This window comes from Geospiza fortis, unplaced genomic scaffold (assembly GCF_000277835.1).
Source record: "Geospiza fortis unplaced genomic scaffold, GeoFor_1.0 scaffold104, whole genome shotgun sequence".
NCBI lineage: Eukaryota > Metazoa > Chordata > Aves > Passeriformes > Thraupidae > Geospiza > Geospiza fortis.
Window position 1 is genome coordinate 6,263,682 of NW_005054325.1, and position 18,251 is coordinate 6,281,932.

The 18,251-nt window shown below is 38.9% G+C and overlaps 1 protein-coding gene across 1 annotated transcript in view; it reads left to right on the forward strand.

Moving 5' to 3' along the window:
- CAP2 (cyclase associated actin cytoskeleton regulatory protein 2) overlaps window positions 1-18,251 on the forward strand; it is a 69,791-nt gene that overhangs the window by 575 nt on the left and 50,965 nt on the right. Inside the window, exons 2-3 of the mRNA XM_005420982.2 lie at window positions 11,300-11,424; window positions 15,046-15,146. Coding sequence (XP_005421039.1) covers window positions 11,301-11,424; window positions 15,046-15,146 — 225 coding nt within the window. The 5' untranslated portion in view covers window position 11,300. The remainder of the gene's footprint in view (window positions 1-11,299; window positions 11,425-15,045; window positions 15,147-18,251) is intronic.

Genomic DNA, 18,251 nt, shown 5'->3' on the forward strand with positions numbered 1-18,251 from the left:
GTTATTAAAAATGCCCTCGGCTTGTTTGTGCAGACCTGGCGGTCAAGCGGTGCCGGTCTTGAACTCTCTTAATCAGCGTAAGATGATCTAATTCTGAGGCAGGTGGCTGTAGTGCCGCTGGGTGTTGGGGCGCCGAGCCCTTGGATCCCCCCGCCCTTGGAGCCGGAGGTGTGCGTGTGGTGCAGGTGACAGAAGAGCCTGCAGGTTTAGCCCAGAGGAAAGGGTTAAATAGCATCTTAGGGTGAGCGTCCTAAAGGCGTAATATATACCTTTATATAAAAGATACTTCAAATACAGGTAGCTTTCAGAGAGGGCGAGAGGAAGGCAGAAATGAAGACCCGTGAAGCCGAGGTCCTGCATTTTGCCGTAACTTGACATCAGGAGCACTCCCCCAGAGACGCAGCCAACACCGAGAAGAACTTCTTATGACCTCACCCAAAAATGTGCAATCTGTCCTTTGCTTTGGGGATTGCTGTAGATTTGTATCTTGGCATTACAGCATCAACACTGAGGATTTTTATCAAGTGGAATTCAGATTTTGTAGGGGTAGTCTTAAAAAACAAAGACCATCTGGTGAAGAAAGCTTTTTTTATATACCTTACCTAATTGTTTCTGAGTGATGGAAAATGTCAGAAAAAGCCCCCTTCACAGAAGCCAGTCCATTTGGAAGTAGTTGGAAGGGATCTGTTTAGCAGGGCATCTGAGTGGGATATACCTGCAGATTTTATAAATTTGTTTCTAAGCCAGGCAAAAGTGGCAGTGGTTTATGGACTACTATGTTTCATTGTTTTGTGAAATTGTAATGAGAAGACTCATCCTACTTCAGAAATGTAACTGGAAAAATAATTTGGTATAGTAACATGGTAGATGGAATGAGTTGGAACTCAATACAGTACTCCCAAATAATGGCCTTTGAAGACATTACTGTGATACCCTAATTTTTGTGCAAATTTTATCCTAGCATTTCCTTTTAATTGCTTATTATGCAAATGATAGTAAACTTTTTTCTGGTATAATGCATTTTCAGTACCAGGATTTTATAACACTGACTCTATTTTGAGCAAGTTTGCACAAGAACAAAGGCAATCTACCTTCTGCAACAAAGCCAGGCACATACAACAATATGGTCTTTTTGGTCTTGGGCTTAACAAAAATGCAAGTCTTCTGAATACCCCTATGATTCCTTTGTGTCTTTCCCCTTGAATGCTGCTCAGATGTGGAAGGTGGACAGGCAGAACTCCAAACTTAATGAATAAAATATGTTTTCTCAATTAAATAAAAATGAAGAGGATGTGCATTATTTACTATAATGGTAGAACCAACCTCTGACATGTTTTCATTATTCTTTGTCAGCTGTGGCTCTCACTTCAATGGAGAAAAGTGCTTCTTAGTATACCATAAGGAGCAAGGATACTAAGATTACATGTATTAAATTCCCTCCCATCATTAGATATTCTGATCCCACTGTATCATTTTTATTAAATATGCAAAATACATTGGGCACCCTAAGTTAAAAAAAAAAAAGTGATTAAAATTCACCCAGGTCCAAAATTCTTGGTAATCTGAATTAGCAGGTACTGGAAAAATAGAGTGAGTAAGGAGGACTGGAAACCAGGCAACTTGTATTTAACTCTCAGGCTCAATGTTGACTTGCAACATCACCTGAACAAAGTCAGATAATCTATGCTTTAATCTGTGGCCTGTCAGTGGCAATAAAGTTGCAGTTGGTTTGAACTCTAGGGAGAGAAATGATGAACTGCCAAATATGTTAAAGAATATTCTTAGTGGTTCTGCACGAGTTCTAACGTCACGTGCAACAGCAGCAAACTCAGTAGCTGCAGTTGCTGCTTACTGGAACATCTGACTACATGAAAGGGAACATTCTGTGCTTATTGGGGCAAAACCAAAGAAACACCTATGATAGATAAGGCATACATTTTTTGCAGTTATTCTTCTGCTTTATTATGAACTGGTTAAAGAATTTTGCTTGATAAAGTACCCCTGATATATATAAATAATTTTAATTCCTTTTTCTAAATCTTCAAGTGCATCTTTTGCTGTAGAGGGGACAAATGGGAACTTGCCATTTTCATGTGGTACAGAGTCCATTCCAGTTGCTTACATAATACTTCAAACTCTAAAGATTCAGCTCTTCTTCAGAATGTCACTGCTAACAACTATACCAGAATAGCAACACCTTTACTAAGCACTGTGTGCTGAAGTGACAAAAGCATGCATGAGCACAGCTGCATCTATGGCAATCATTATGCTGATTCAGATGCTTCATCAAGAGTAGGGAATGTGGAGCTTCTTAAATCTCTGTGACCTCTGTCACCATTTAGCAAGACTTTATGGCACAGACACCTCTACAGTCTATACACATACTGCCTACTGCTGTCTTAATTTCACCTGTGTACTTAAGGTATTCTGACTATCAGTTTCAGGGACTTTTTGTTATTTAAAAGGTCCCATTGAGACTACTTTCCTTAGTATATGCTAATGGGAATTGTTTTGTCTGGCCCACAATTTTTCAGGGAACGGCAAGCCAAAGAGGTTGCTTGTAGAATTCCAAACACCAGTAGTAGTATGCTGGGAATTAAAGCCTTAATGCTTTTGTGGGCTATATAAAAAAAATGAAACAGGAAAATGCTCAATTACATAATTAAATAGTGGCACATTTTTCCAAGAAGATCTACTCAGATCCTAAGTTTTAAGCTATGTTTTGTATTCGTTTAAATATTTAATTAATTGCTCTTTGGAAGGAATGCAAAGAGCATTTACATTTCTGTGTATAATCTGTCATTGTTTAGAAACAGCAGACTAATTCACCTAGCACCTCTGGGCCCTCTAAAGCAACAGCCATCCTCAAAAAGGCTGACTTTTACAAGCCTCTAGGGTGGGTCCAGTTTGCTTTCTCTGTGTTTAGCAAGACCTCACACTGAAATTCAGGAGGGATAAATAGTTAAATGTCTGAGATCTTGTATATGAGCAGGTTGCATTGATTATCATTAAAGCTTAGGACCTCTTAGGTAGTAACCAGGTTATATCAGGAAATGGAAAGGTCTAGTTTAGTAGCAGCTGGCCCATTTCATCCTGAATCAGAAGCAAAGGCACAAACTGCAATGCTAGCAGTATTACAAAATCAGTGGGATGAGTTTTAGAATGGGAGATGCATGGAGACCATAAGTTTTTGTGACCAATAAAGATCCCAATTGAGCTGCAGAGCAGAGGGAGGACTCATATGGCAAAAAGTTTGCTTAAGCCCTGCTGGCTGCTGTTGTGCTGGAGGAAGAGCCACTGGCTACAGGCTGAGTGGAACAGCCATGATGAGCCTGAGACCATCAGACACAGATTGCAGCAGGATGTTCTGGTAAGAGCAGGAACACTTGCAAACTTGGCTGAAATCAAGCCCAACTATTCAGGCTTCAACATAATATGGATATGCATGAGAAGTAGGGTGTGGAAGCTTTGTGAAAGGCCACCAGCACAGCAAACAAAACTGTTACAAGCCTTGGTACTGAATAACTCTTGTCTTTTCTTCAGAAGTAATTTCACAGTTTCTGTTTTTAGAGCTTGCAATACCTTTCACTTAGTTTTAACTTCCTCCTTTGTTTTCTTCCTTGCACATCCTGGAAGTACTGAAACATTTGTACTTTGTGGAATTTACCCTTTCAGAGAGTTCAAATTCAATTTGTTTGGAACCATAGCATAAAGGATCTTACTGTTCAGTTATTATGAACTGCACTGAAGCACTTGAATAAAATCAATGCCTGCATACAGTATTTTCTTGGTTCAGCAAGGCAGTCTGCTTACATACAGTAATTGGACTTGTGACAGATAATTAAATGGCTTGTAAGGCCTTTAGGATGCTTGATTACATGAAGAGCCCAACGCTAATATATAGTAAATGAGGTGGCTAAGAACACTGCATTTCTGTTGATTGCACAGATATTAAAACTTGTACACTTCATTTGAGAGAGAGAAGAAAATAAAACCAAGAAGACAAAAGACCATGAGCAGTGGTGACATGAAAAGTGAGCATAAAAGGAATAGGAGAATGTACTTAGAAACTGGGTTGCCTTGGTTATTTTAAGTCAATCATGCTTACACAAACTGTCAAGCAGTCTTGACTGCTTCAGTATATCATTAAGTAATGAACTTGCTCTTTGTGATCACAAAATTCATGACAGTCAAAATTATTCAGCAAGGGATAGAAGCTCTTCACAGAACTTCCCAATAATTAGGAAGTGAACTGATACTCCAGGAGATACTAAGCACATATATGAACACATGCCATATTTTAAAGAATTCATATTAAATTATCAGAGGCCTAATTGCAGTCCATGTTGTTATTATTACATTGACTTGTAGACATACAGCTTGATGTGTGCAGTTACCCATATTATGGGACTAAACTGGGATGTGATAAGAAATCTAAAATGCATCAACAGTCTTAGAGGTATTTGTCAAAACAGAGATTGTTTTATGATGCAAGTTTTACAATTTTTCTGAACAGTGGGATGAATAAAGAGCTCTATTCTTTTTCAACATGGTTTTGTAGACAGCAGCCTGATCACTAGGAGAGGGAGAGAAGCAGAGGAGGAGCCAGAATGCAAACAGAAAGTTATACTTTGTGGTACCAACAGCATAAGGCCAGACAAAGGAAAATACTTGGGTTAAGTGGGAGATGTTCAACATGAACCTGCTTTTACTTCTTCTATGCAAATGCTTTTTTGCTTATTAGAAGTAGCCCTTTAAAAACACAGACGTTATGCCAAAGAAAGAAGTCCACACACAAGATAATTGATGTAGCACACTCATGCACAGCCATAAGGGACTCATTCATAGCATAGCAGTGGGTTTAACACACACAGTGAGCTACAGACAGAAATATTTTATGATGAGTACACTAGAGTCAGCCAAGACTTCAGATCAACTTAATAGTGAAAATGGCACATTCATCCACAAAAAGCAGAAGTCATACAGACATTTTTGTCTTTTTGCTATTTCAGGTATAACTGTCCATCTTAACAAAAAAAAAAGTCAAAATTCTAATACTGTTTGATATACAAAACTAGATATTTTAACTAGGTTTAAAAATTAAATAATTCTCTATACTTCAGAATTAATTGGTCCCAAATGAGCTTGTAGTAGATTTAGGAGCAAAACAATAAAAAAGGCTCTGATTTGAAACTCAAATCATTCTTCTCACACAGGGCCTTACTGAGAGGTCTTCTGGTTTAATCCAAATTGACATCAGTTTGAGAAGAATATGTTTACATTCCTCCCCTACAGCTAATGGAAAACAAAATACAAACCATACAAGGTAATGTTCCTATTGGTCTACCAACACATACTTTCTTCTCACCACTGTTCCTTTTGCATTCTCTGCCCAGAATCTTTTGTGATAGCAACCCAAAGAATTTCAAGTGCTCCTTCTTACCACCCAGCCAGTACTGAGCTGCTTCCAAGCTCTATCTGGGAATGAGGAACTCCAGAGACCCCAAGCCAGTGGGGTTCTGAACAAGAATGGGGTGCAGTAGGAATTTGGGTCTCATGGTAAAGGTGGCAAAGAGACTGCTTACTCAAAACAGCTTGGATTTGCAGGTGTTTGAATGATGATATAGGAAAAAGAGCCATTTCAGACTCAGGCTGTCTGTGTTTGTGTCAGAAATGAAGTGCTGTAAGATGCTTTTGTAATGTGAGGGGATATTCAGGAATGCATTTCTCCTCCCTTGATGTATGTTGACGTAAATTGTACAGAGGAACTCTCAGAGGATACAGTGCTTTGGATCTCTAAAATGTTCCTGACTCACTCTCTGATAGTACCACCTGGCAACCTGGGGGGTTGTGTATTTTATTTAATATCTTGGTAGCAATTTATTAAAAGATTAAGAGAGAAAGCACATGTGCAACGTGCTGTACTTCCAAGGACAGTGTGATTTTCCACTTCCAAGGCAGTGCAGCAATGGTGAATACAATTAAAATGCACATTGTTGCCTATATTCTGGTTTAGGCATCTTTTTTGGCATAGAGAGGAAATCCAAATCTGACATGTAGGATATCAGATGAGGTGCATGAGTGAGACCTGGCATTAATTTTCAGATGCTCGATGAATTTGGAAGAACTGGTACTGAGTGGGGGCAGGGGAGGAAAGCAAATAAATTAACAGGTCATTTATTTTCCTTTCAAATTAATAGAATGCTAGGAAGTAAAAAAACTGTGGCACTTTGTACTCTATCTCTTGCTGATGTTTGAGAGAATCATTTCATACTTTACAAGGTAGCACCATTCCTTTGTTCAAAACTCCATTTTTACATGCCTGGTATGTCATCATATGGTTTTTTCCGCTTTATGCTGCTGTACTGCTTTTCCCTGTGCATTCATTACAACTTGTTTCTTCTTGAGGATGGAGCAATATTGTCCTCTGTTGTAAGTCACATACTGTAGTAACAGGAATAGTATGTGTGTGTTTTGACTTACAGTTTGCTGTTTGGGATCATGTCAGGAAATTCTAGTCTACAGCCAAGTTTTTTCCCCCTGATAATAGATAAATGGTGCTTTGAAACAGCTGGGGAGGAAAGCAGTGATCTCCCGAGGCCTGTCTATAAGAAGAAATCCACTCTTTGAGTTTCAGCATGCTTTGTTATACCTGGTTTTGGCTTTACTTCTTTTGTGGAAGAAATGACAGATGGTACTACTACCACATGCCTTTAGCACTCCCAAAAAAGATACCACTAACAGTAAACAGGGCAGAGCTGTGGATCTTCTGTCTTGATTTTGTCCCCAAGAGACGGTTACCAATGTTGCGTTTAAATGATTTGTCAGTAGATGTGTGTTAACACCTTTCCTGACTCTTAGGTGACCTTACTTTCAGTGAAGGACAGTGTTCTTCACCAGGAGAGCAACTGGATAAGGATTACATGGGAGTTAAAGCATTGTTATTTTTAACTCTTTATAGGTGGTCAGCATCAGCTCTGGGAAAAGATACATGGTTAACCCTGATAATCACTTCAAGATCAAATCTTTAATTAAAATCCTGACAGGTGAGATAGAGAGTCTCTCTTGAAATAAAAAATAATAAAAGCTTTATGAGAGTGGAAGCATGCCACAGACATATTTACATCCTCTTTTCTTTAATGTGCAGAGATTTAATTTGACACTGTAAGTAGACCAATCTTATTATTTATTTATAATATAAGCTCTGATGCTGTATCATGGCAGATAGTATCTTCACAGAGTCAAGCTTTGCCATTTGTATTCTGATTCCTTTTGAGCTGTGGCTTTGTGGTGTCTCTTTGACCAGGCAAAGTGCAGTGTGGAATAAGTAATCAGATAAACAGCTGAATATAGGCCAAGAAAATGCTGAAGTGTGTCATAACATGAGCCAAATATGTAAATCCCAATGTATAGGCAAAGATGTCAGTATTTAGAATGAGAATGGATTAAGAGAGTTTCCATGCTATTGTTCAGTGGATGTTTAGAACAGTAACTTTAATTCCTGTGTTGTTTGTAAGGTAGATAACACTGTGTCATTTAATGGTGAAGAGAGGTGTAAATGTAGGGTTTGAATATGTACAACTGATTGCTCTTTTAGTGTTATGGACAGTAATCACAAGAGTGTTTTTGCACTTTATTCATACATGACAGGCATAACTGTGTGTACTCTTACGTGCATGTACATATATGTATAGAAATAGATGGAAATACCATGTACTCATGGTTATATAAATCTACAGATAAAAAGGTAGACAGTGTAAAGATGACAATTACTGAGTGTAATATTCTATATAAAAAGATTAGAAACCTGACATGCCTAATATTAGGGTAAAAATGGTTTCTACTTCTGTTTAAAGACTCTGACAATATATTATTCTATGATTGCTGGTGATGCCTGCTTTTGGAAGAACACTGTAGTTCTCCAGTTAATGGGACTAGAATGAAACAGTGAAGAATATAGTGAGTAAAAGACTATGTGGTAGCAGGAAGGTATTGCATAAAAAGATCCTTCAGGTTTTTGAGCTGGGTTATTCCCCTGAACTTCTGACACTGTAATGTGTATTCTTACTGTCTTACAGAAGGTCATTTATTGGGTAGTACATTAGAAGTCTGCTCATTTGTGAGACTCCTCAGACCTCCTGGTGTGTGCACTCAAATCATTGAGTTTGTAAACAAACAATTGGATTCTTTCACAGGCAAAATCGGGCTGAAGAGGCCAAAAAGTAACAGGTCTTCCATAGAAGTTTGTGCATAATTGTGCATTTGATGACATCATCAAGGAAAATTTTAAGGCAAATGAAAAAAAAACCAACTTACCAGACTGTATCTTTACATAAAAATATAGGTACTATACTAAAAATATATTTTAAAATACTGATGAAATTAGTTGACTGTATGCTATGTTATGTGTTAATATGCTATGTTGCACCATCCAGACTTTAGAGTGGTTGAAAACAGAACTTTTAAAATAGACACCATTTCAGGCTTTTATGTAGTAGGGTAAAATGTGAAAAGAATGTACTCATAATATTTTTTAGGATTAACAGTGTTTTGTTTTAAGAAAAGTTTTAAAGTTTTTGTAAAAGTTTGAATATTTCAGAAGCTCCCCTGATCCATTCATCTCATTCCTGCCAAGATATTTGTAACCTTACAAAAATTTGAGGTTTTTTTTTTTAAGTGAATTAATTTTTCAAACAGAATAGTGTGCATTTTGCAGTATAAAGAAAGTACATTGCCAGTGGGTCAAGAGAGATGATCCCACCCCTCTGCTCTTCACCTGACTGAACTCTTAGGTCAGGTCAAGAATAAAGAGTTTTCATGGATAACTCACCTGGCATGGTGAGTTGTCTCCTGTTCTGAAAGCAGGCCTCGTTCTGCAGTACTGTGCTCTGGATAAACACAGATTCACCTAAATTGACTCACTACATGACTAATGGGCCCTGGTGAGGTCACACCTGGAGTGCTGTGTCCAGTTCTGGGCTCCTCAGCACAAGGGAGACATGGAGCTCCTGGAGCAGGTCCAGTGGACAGATGCAAAGCTGACCAAGCAAGTGCAGCATCTCTTTCATGAGGAAAGGCTGAGGGAGCTGGGCCTGTTCAGCCTCAGGAGGGAACTGAGAGGGGACCTCATCAATGTTTATCAGTATCTGAAGGGAGGGTGTCAAGAGGACAGATCCAGGCTCTTCTCAGTGGTGCCCAACAATAGCACAAGAGGCAGTGGGCAGCAGCTGATGCCCAGATGTTCCACCTGAATATGAGGAAGAACTTTACTGTGCAAGGGACTGAGCACTGGAACTGGTTGCCCAAAGGGGTTGTGGAATCTCCCTCACTGGTGATATTCAGGAACTGTCTGGATGCAATCCTATGCCATGTACTCTGGGATGACTGCTTGAGTGGGAAGGTTGGACCAGAGGACCCCTCTGAGGTCCCTTCCAGCCTGACCCATTCTGTGATAAGACAAGAGAGCCCCTCTGAATTTTTACACTGTTCGTATGCATGCTGTCTAATGTCATCCTCTTTTGGGGGTTTGATTTTTTATTTAATATGAATAGGAAAACCCTGTAAATTCCAGACAAAACTTCCTCGCAAGAATGGTTCTTTTAAGTGCTCCATGCTGTAAAATCTGCTTCACTTTTAGGTCAAACACAAACCTCATTACAGTTATAAAGTCTGAAAGTCCCACCCTATTTGAAAGGCAGCGTGACTCAGAGCACAAGAGCTTTGCACATGTTTCCACAGTCCTAGTAGCTAATTTCTTCTCATGCTTAAATTTTTAGAAGAAAAATATGATTATATTTTACTAATAAGAATTAGTAGTACTTGTTTGTAAATGAAAACATTTATTTCCGTGGTACTTTACTTATTTAACATTTATATTTTGTATAAACTATATATGTTTAGTATAACATTTAGGCACTCTGTACTGGCTGTGGAGACACTGAAGCAGCAATATTTGGTTTGGTTGCTGAGTGTTGCATAGTGGTGCATTTTATTGGAATCTGCTATTAGGCTTTAATATATCTGCAGTACCACCAGGCTGTTCTTTAGCAACTAATACATTTACACTTTTGTTCCATGTCTGCCCAACCATTCTAGTCTCCGAGCCATACAGGAATCAATGTCTTGTGGAAGAACACCACAGGATGATGGCCCCAGAGAGCCTCTGACTCCCTGCTTGCCCCAGCTGGGGATGTGCATTCCCATGTTGCTCCTGCTTTTGCACATCCCAGTGCTGGGCAGGGAATGCAGCCTGGTGTGGCGACTGGGCTGGAAGTGGCCACAGGGATCATGTTAATCAAGAGCCATCATCATCGCATGCACCCCTTGCCGAATGTCACTTATCAGGATCAAACACAACCTTAAGTGGGGAACGTGTACATTAAACTCGCTCTACTAAATAACAGGGGATTTAAACATAGCTTTGCCTTTGCTTATGTAACTTTCTCACTCTGTATGGTATATAGCACTTTTTTCCCAAGAGATTGGCCAATATTCAAAAATGTCAATGCCTACACTGCCTCACATGTAAGAGAGCAGATAATCACATTGTGAAGAAAAAAGGCAATGTGTGAGTTGTTAAAAATGTAACCTAATTTCTATTTAATCTTAAACCAAAAGCACTGCAGCAGTACTGCACAAGCAGGCCTCTGGATTTTTTTCCTATCCAAATGTTAATTAGCATTTGATTTTAAAAGCATGGGAAACACTAGTTCATATTGGGTGCTTCTGTAAGAAAAAAAGTGATGGTAAAGCATATAAGAAAAATAAACAGGAGACCTTCTTGGATTTTTGTGTAGTCTTCAGTCAAGTGGCTGGGTCCTACTACAAAGTTTAAAAGACCGAGGCAAATTTCAGAATGAACCTTTTTAAAAATCAGAAAGTATTAATTGGGTCTGTATTTTAGTCTCTGTAAATGCTGACTCAAATCATTGTAGGCATAAGATTTTACCAATTACTTCTATGACTATTCCAGTTGTCTCAGTATCTGGTTGGGAGCATATATATGCATTTTGTCTTAAGCTGTTCACAGGCAGACTGTTAAAAGCTATGCTAGCAGTGGTTGGAACCTGCTACTTAGAAGGAAGAGCCAGAGTTGAGTGCTGATCCCTGCTGACAAAGAAGTAACTTACCCTTTGTCAGCTGCTTCACTGCAAATGTTTATGTACCAGAAAGACAGTGCTTAAAAAATGAGAGTTTTACCATAAAAGAAAAAGCCACGAGATGAACAGAACTGCAACATTGAAGCAAGGACTTCACTGAGAGGAGTCTAACACTTTCTATCCATAATGATTTTTTTCAGAATGGCAGAGACTCATGGCTTGATGGAGAGATTGGAGAAAGCAGTGACTCGACTTGAATCATTGTTTTCAGATTCACACAGATCTGGTGGAATGGAATGTGATGGCATCAATGGAGTCAATGGAAGTAAGTATGTTATTTTGCAGTACCATCTCTCTGTTATTAAAAAATTACAATTAATGTATACATTTGTCTTCTAAGAGGGAATGCAATCCCACCTCCTACAAATTCTGTATCAAAATAAAGTAATATTTTAAAAATTGTATTTAGAAGTGCCATGTGACAAGCTTAGTAGCATGCACAATTCTAAACTAATATGGCCTAGAAAATTAATGATTTTACTCTTTCTTAAATATACTGTCCATGTCTCAAGCTCTATTACTCTTTCCATTTTAGCAATTATAGTTACAACTTATATTGTTGTAAAGGGGAATAACCCAGCTCAAATACCTGAAGGATCTTTTATTGTAAATAACTCCCCAGGTGAAAATGTCTGCTTGAGCCCAATTAGCAGAAGAAATAAGACATCCCCTAAATGTGCAGCATAAATATTCCTATAGAAGTTACTAATATAAACACTGTTGATTTGCCAGCTCTCTCTGAATTTCACAGTGCAGACCCACTTAATTTGTTTAACATCCTTAATCAAACATGAGTTTGTTTGGAAGCACTTGCTCACTAAAGACTGCTATAAATCCATGGCCTTACATTCTTATCTCTTGAGCTCTCAGTTCTCAAGTGGTTCTCCAAAGCACTACGGTGGAGAATATACTAAAAAAGCTTGTTCTTTGTCTACTCATATCATATCATTGAATCATATTTTTTCGTGCCTTAATTTTGTGGTTCTTGAAGTTATAGGCTAAATAACTTTACATATGTGGTAATTCTAAATATGATGGAATCGAAATGCTCTTTTCTTTCTCCAAGACTTTTTTATTCATCCAGAACCCCAGCATGAATCTCATTATTAGCTTCATGTTCTTTGCTTTCTGTATTCCTTGCCCTTTTTTGCATTCTCCAGAGAAGAGCACATCCCAGCATGGGCTCAGCTGCTGTACAGAAGATGCAGGACACATCTAAACTTGCAGGCAGCTTCCTTTACTGACACAGCAACAAGTGAAGTGTATGAGGTGCTATGTTGTCCCCTATGCCAGCTGACACGTGTGAGGGATGTTTCCTGCACCCTTGTGTGCCATGGGCCTGCACACTGGCAGCTGCTGTGGGGCAGCTCACTGAGAGCAGTGTGTTTCTGTGGCAGGAAAGGAGCATCTTCCAGCAGGCTTCCATGGCAGATGAGTTAGCCAGGCACAGAAAGCTTCACTAAAAAAAGTGCTTGCAATCCAGAGAGAACCTAGGCAGCTAGCAAACTGTAGCTAAGTCAGGGAGGAATATCCATATACAAACTGACAGATAAATCAATCACCACTAGGAATTTGCAGTTCTCAAAGAATTTAGTCATGTAATGAGTCCATTTAGGTGAATCTGTATTTATCTAGAGCACAGTATTGCAGAACCAGGGCTGCTTTCAGAACAGGAGGTAACTCACCATGGCAAGTACTTCCATGAAAACTGCTTGTATTCTTGACCTGACCCAAGAGCTCATTCAGGTGAAGAGATTCACCCCCCAGGGAACCAGAGCCTGAACGCCCCAGCAGATCCCTAGAAGAAACCAACTGAGAAGCCTTGTTGAAGTGTGATTATAAAACACACCCACTGGGAGACTGCAGTAAGAAGCTGAGATGAGCAGCACCATGGGGTGCTTGCCAGGCTGCATGACATCTCCAGGCAGAGCTGTCTCACACAGGGACTCAGGAATTAGCTTTTGCTGATGCAGTTGGGAAAGTCTTCAGTTTGTGTGACTGGTACACCTACAGTGCCCCAAACATCACTCTGTGTGCCTGTGTCGCTGTGCCTCTGCAGAGGTTCACATTGCCACAGACACTGCAAAGGAAACAGTCTTACAGGTCTCTTCTTTCTTTTTCTCCTTCAAAACTGACACTCAAGCCAGAGTGTGACCTTTTTAAAATCTCCAGTTGAAATGGAGGTATAGTTCTTTCTTCAACCATGACCTCTATCCCCTAAAAGACCATTCCATAATTAGAATTATTAAAAAAACAATAACCTTTGCTTTTCAATTAGTACGTTTTCAGAAACAGGATTGGGAGATGTACCTTTACTGTTTTCCTAAAGGGCATTACAGCAGCAGAACTGCAAATAAATCATTCCGTTGCTCTGCACAGCCCACAGCAAATTCTAGTAAATGCTCCTGGGAGTGAGCTGCATTGAATAGTAAAAAATAGCATAGTTGCTTTCTAGTTCTGCATAGGAGAATTTGGGGAACTGTTATGTAAAACTCTGCTCTAAAAGGAAAATGTTACAATGAATCTTTTGGAAGCATGCGCAGATTTTGAAAAGGAATATAAATGGGCTTTGGAAAGCATCTCCACAGCTAAAACCTTTTGTGCATTAGTTCATTTGAGGGGTTTACACACAAACACTTAATATGGAAGAAAGCCCAGAAATTCCTCAGAATTATAGGTGAATGGCATCAAGAGAACAAAAGGAGCCTTGAAATCCCACCTAGCTGACTAACTACATTTTCTTTTTCACACAGGCCACTGCAAACTCCAGTTGCCAGAGAATGTCTTTTATTCTGTCATGGAGCCAGATGACTCTTGTGGAATAAAGAGGGCTTTCATAACTATGAATTTCGACACAATTGTTATATAGTGCCAAAAGGTTAAGGCAAATTCTCTGGGGAAAGCCTGGTACCTCTTCAGAGCAATCCTCAAGCTTTATTAATGAGGGAGAGAGGCAGGGAAGAATTTTAACCTTGTTTTCTCAGATCTTGCCTATGTCACAGATTCACGTGTGTCATTCATGCTGGATCTGGCAAAGGTTCTGAGCATAGATAAGACACGAGGGAGTAAAGGGAGGGTTGGAAAGCATCCAAGGAGAGATTTTTTTTGCTATCTTAACAGGTACCACGTAGTGCCATGTAGAAGCTAGGTGCTTAAGAGACTGAGGCCGATCTGCATTTTCTGATTGTTCACTTAATCAGGAAACTGCTCTGTGTACCATATAGAAAATAGAAGCTTTATTCCTCCTTTGTAATGTATAGTATATATAGTCAATGGGATATGTTGTCTGGAAGACTTGTTTGAGCTTTCTTTATCCAGTGACAGTTTCGCAAGGTGAGACAACAAAATGAGGCGATTACAAAGCCATATCTCACTGCATAAATCTACTGTCAACCCATTCCAAGGACTCTCTTATGGAAATGGAATTGGTTGCTATTAAAAGCCACCAAACATCACAGAGATCTTCAGGAATGGAGTAGTATAAAAATAGTTGTTAAGTACAATGCAGGTTCTTTTCAGGGGATGATATTTGGTTAACGTACAATAGGGGAATTTTGTTAAGAGAATTAGACTCCTCAGGTCCCTTGAAGGGCTGAGAGATGTTTGTTTTAGCACATGTTGTTTTAAGACAAAAGAGGCTTCCCAGTACATTACTCACAGGAAATTCTCTTACAGGTTCCTATTCAAGTTCTACCAAGAGCAAGATTTTTTCCTCTTCTTTCTATCTAGGACGAAACTAATTTTACATCCTTTTTCACTGATTTCATAAAGCAAAAATGAAGTTACTGCAATCTCCTCAGTTTCTATGATACATCTCCATCTGCTACACATCCTATGCATTATATACTTTATGAACCCATTATAATGGAATATTCCTCCTCTACAGGCATAGCACCATATGTGGAAGCCTTTGATAGGCTGCTGAACGGAAGTGTTGCTGAGTTTCTCAGGTACAGCAAGATTCTTGAAGGTGATGTGAAGACACATGTAAGTATTTACTCAGATTTTCCCGTGATGAGGGAAGTGTACAAGTCTTGGAATCTGTGTGATCAGCCTTGAGTGCTGAGTAGAGGACTATCTTAATAGCAGAACAAACTCTAAGTTATTAATTCTTGTAGTAGAGATAGCCTGGCATAACACACTGAGTACAGTTGGTTCGGGAACGGCACAAGGTTGTGTGGATTCATAAGAAGAGATTCCTGCCTTCTACAGCACCAAAGTTGAACACTATAAAATGCAAAATATATAAATATTCTCAGTCACAAGCAATTTGAATAGTTTTGTTGGCTGCTGAGCTCTTTGCGGGACAGGAACAATTAAGAACATGTGCCAATGAATCGGTAGCAAACAACAGGTGGGCCCAAGCAATGATAACTTCCTGTGGTTGTTTTCTAGGCATGTGTATCATCATTCCAATTAATATAGAGATTTTGTTCTGGTTGTTTGTTTTATTACTCACATCTCTTTCATTTGTAACAATGTAGCAAACTAAAAATGATTCAGCCATTTAGATGACCTTTTGTTAAAAATATAAGTTGCAGCAAGGAAGTATTGTGGTATCATTTTCATGATGAGAATACTTTCTGACCTTATGATCTTAATCTTGTGATCAGAACTTGTTTGTGTAGTTTTATTTTTTGAAGCTGGTCTTCTTCCCTAAAATGGGTGGCGATGTAATTGACAAAGGATGGAGTCATTTTACCAACAGCTTACCAATATAGATTTGAAAAAAAAAACCAACAAAAAAACCATCGCACACATAAGAGAGATGGGGTCAGTGCAAGCTGGATCTGAAGGAGTGTGATGCTTTTGACTTTTCTAGTAGATCCATGCCATCAGGCCTTCCTCTGTGTGTACGGTTCCCAGTTAATTGCTGCTGCTGCTCTACCGAACAAACACTGTAGCCAGAAAAACGTGCAGTCCTACAAGCTACTGAGATTCATGTTGCAAGTCCAACATAAATATTCGTATTTATGTCTACTTACAGAGAAAGATGACTGGATTATTTTGTGATCTGTGTTTTTTTCTTCTGATGTTACATGTTTTGGTTTGTAGGACGGAGTTTCTGACCTAGTTAGGCCTAAAAAACAGGAGGGAATAAGAAGACCAGGCAATCCTATATGATCTTTGTTTTTCTAGGGAAATGCTGCACTCCCTTTTTATTTGAAAAAGCCCAGACAATTATACTATAAGCTACAATATATGTATTTGTTCTTCAGAGAAACTAGGGGAAAATAAATAAATGGGGGTCAGAGGGTTGGAGGAAGAATTACGGACCTAACTGAACAGAGGATTGCTCTCTGGAAAGGACTGATTCTAGCTTGGTTTTTACATTCATTAGACATCATTATTTTGCAGTTGATTTCTCAACAGTTTAGATCTGAGTGATACAAAAATAGTCTTCCTATCAATACTAAGCAGGGAAAGAGATTGCATTAAACATTCTAAATTGCTAAACCCTTTTTAATATACACTATCTGTAAATGTTTAAATCATTAAATCAGTAAGTGTATTAATTTATGCATTTGTCACTATTTCTTACTCATAATTGAGTCCATATAAAAGATTATTAATAATTTGTCAGCCAAGTCTGTGGACAGTCCCTAGCATATTGTTGATGATAGTGTAATGCAAGCTGTGATATGGAGTATTTGTTAGTACTGTGAGTTTAGACATTGCATTAACTTTCTTTACATAAAGAAAATGGTGATTCTGATTGCAGCCTACTAAATATTCTGAAATCTTAGATTCTGCATTTACAACGTGGAGCAGACTGTGGTTGCCTTATGCTCATGCTTATCACTGAAGCAACATCTGTGCTTTACCTTAACAAGTGGAACAAGGAGTATTTTTCTTCTGGGTGTCTTATAGACCATGTGTCCTCAGCATTATACTTGCAGCTGCTGTCTCTTTCACATAATGAGCTGAAGGGAAGGTTGTATTTTATTTCAAAAAACACCTGTTGCCTTGAAAAACCTCACATACCTGACAGACCAGAATGGTAATATGAGAGAAAGAGAGACTTCATATTATGTTAAAGAAATGAAGGATTTAACATGATGTGTTTTGTGCTGATGGCTGTAACGCTTGTGTGGTTTGTGTGCCTGGCAAAAGGAAGAATTCAGACACAACTGAATGTATCTGTTGGGGAGCCTTGTTCCTATTTTTTCAGCATGCTGTACTCTAAAAAGTCTGCTGAAAGAGAACAAAAAAAGCAAACCACAAAAAAATAACTCATAGCTAGCTTCTGGCTCTCTTAAACACAGCAGCACAGTGGGCTTTGCAAAGATTAGTTTATCGGAGTCCTGCTTAGGCTCAATCTTGAGAGCAAAATACTTCTCATTCAAATTACAGTACATAAAGTGGTGAATCTCTGAGGTCAACTGCACTGAAGAAATGAACCACTTTTTAAAAGACAGGGAGAGTGGTTAGGCTTTTACATACTCTATTTAAAACAAATTACCCTAAACAGCTAAGATAAGATCTTTCCCCTATTCTGTCACTGTGGAATAAAGATCTGGTGATTATATTGATATTTATATGAAATGCAAAGTCCCCTACAGGCACAGATTTTATGAAACCATTTGCTGCTGTCCATATCATAACTGTAGAGCATGTGAAGTCAGTGAAAGAGTGAATGTGGCCAGGACTGCTACCAACCAGCTGTCTTTGGCCTGACATACCAGTGTCTTGGAGGCTGTCACCAACCGTTACAGGTTGTAACAGCCCTGAAGCTGACTCTCCATATATGCCGACACCAAAAGCTGTCCTTCTGTCAGAATGAGGGAAATTCAAAATCAGTATAAAACAGATTGTGACTCTACAGCATAGGCCATGAATCCAGCATTGCAGAAAATGTGTTAAGGATGACAAAGATCTGCTTGTGGAAGACATAGTGTACCTTTAGATTGTGTCCCAGTGAGGAAGCTGGGTTCAAGCAGGTTTGGTGGGCTCTGTGCCTTGGCAAAGCAAAGAAACCAAGACTTTAGAAGGCCAAGAAGCAGGTTTTTGTAATGTGTTTATTATTAATTTCTTCACATTATTTTTGTTTATGTGCTATCTCAAGTGGTGGAATACTTTGGCTTGAATTTG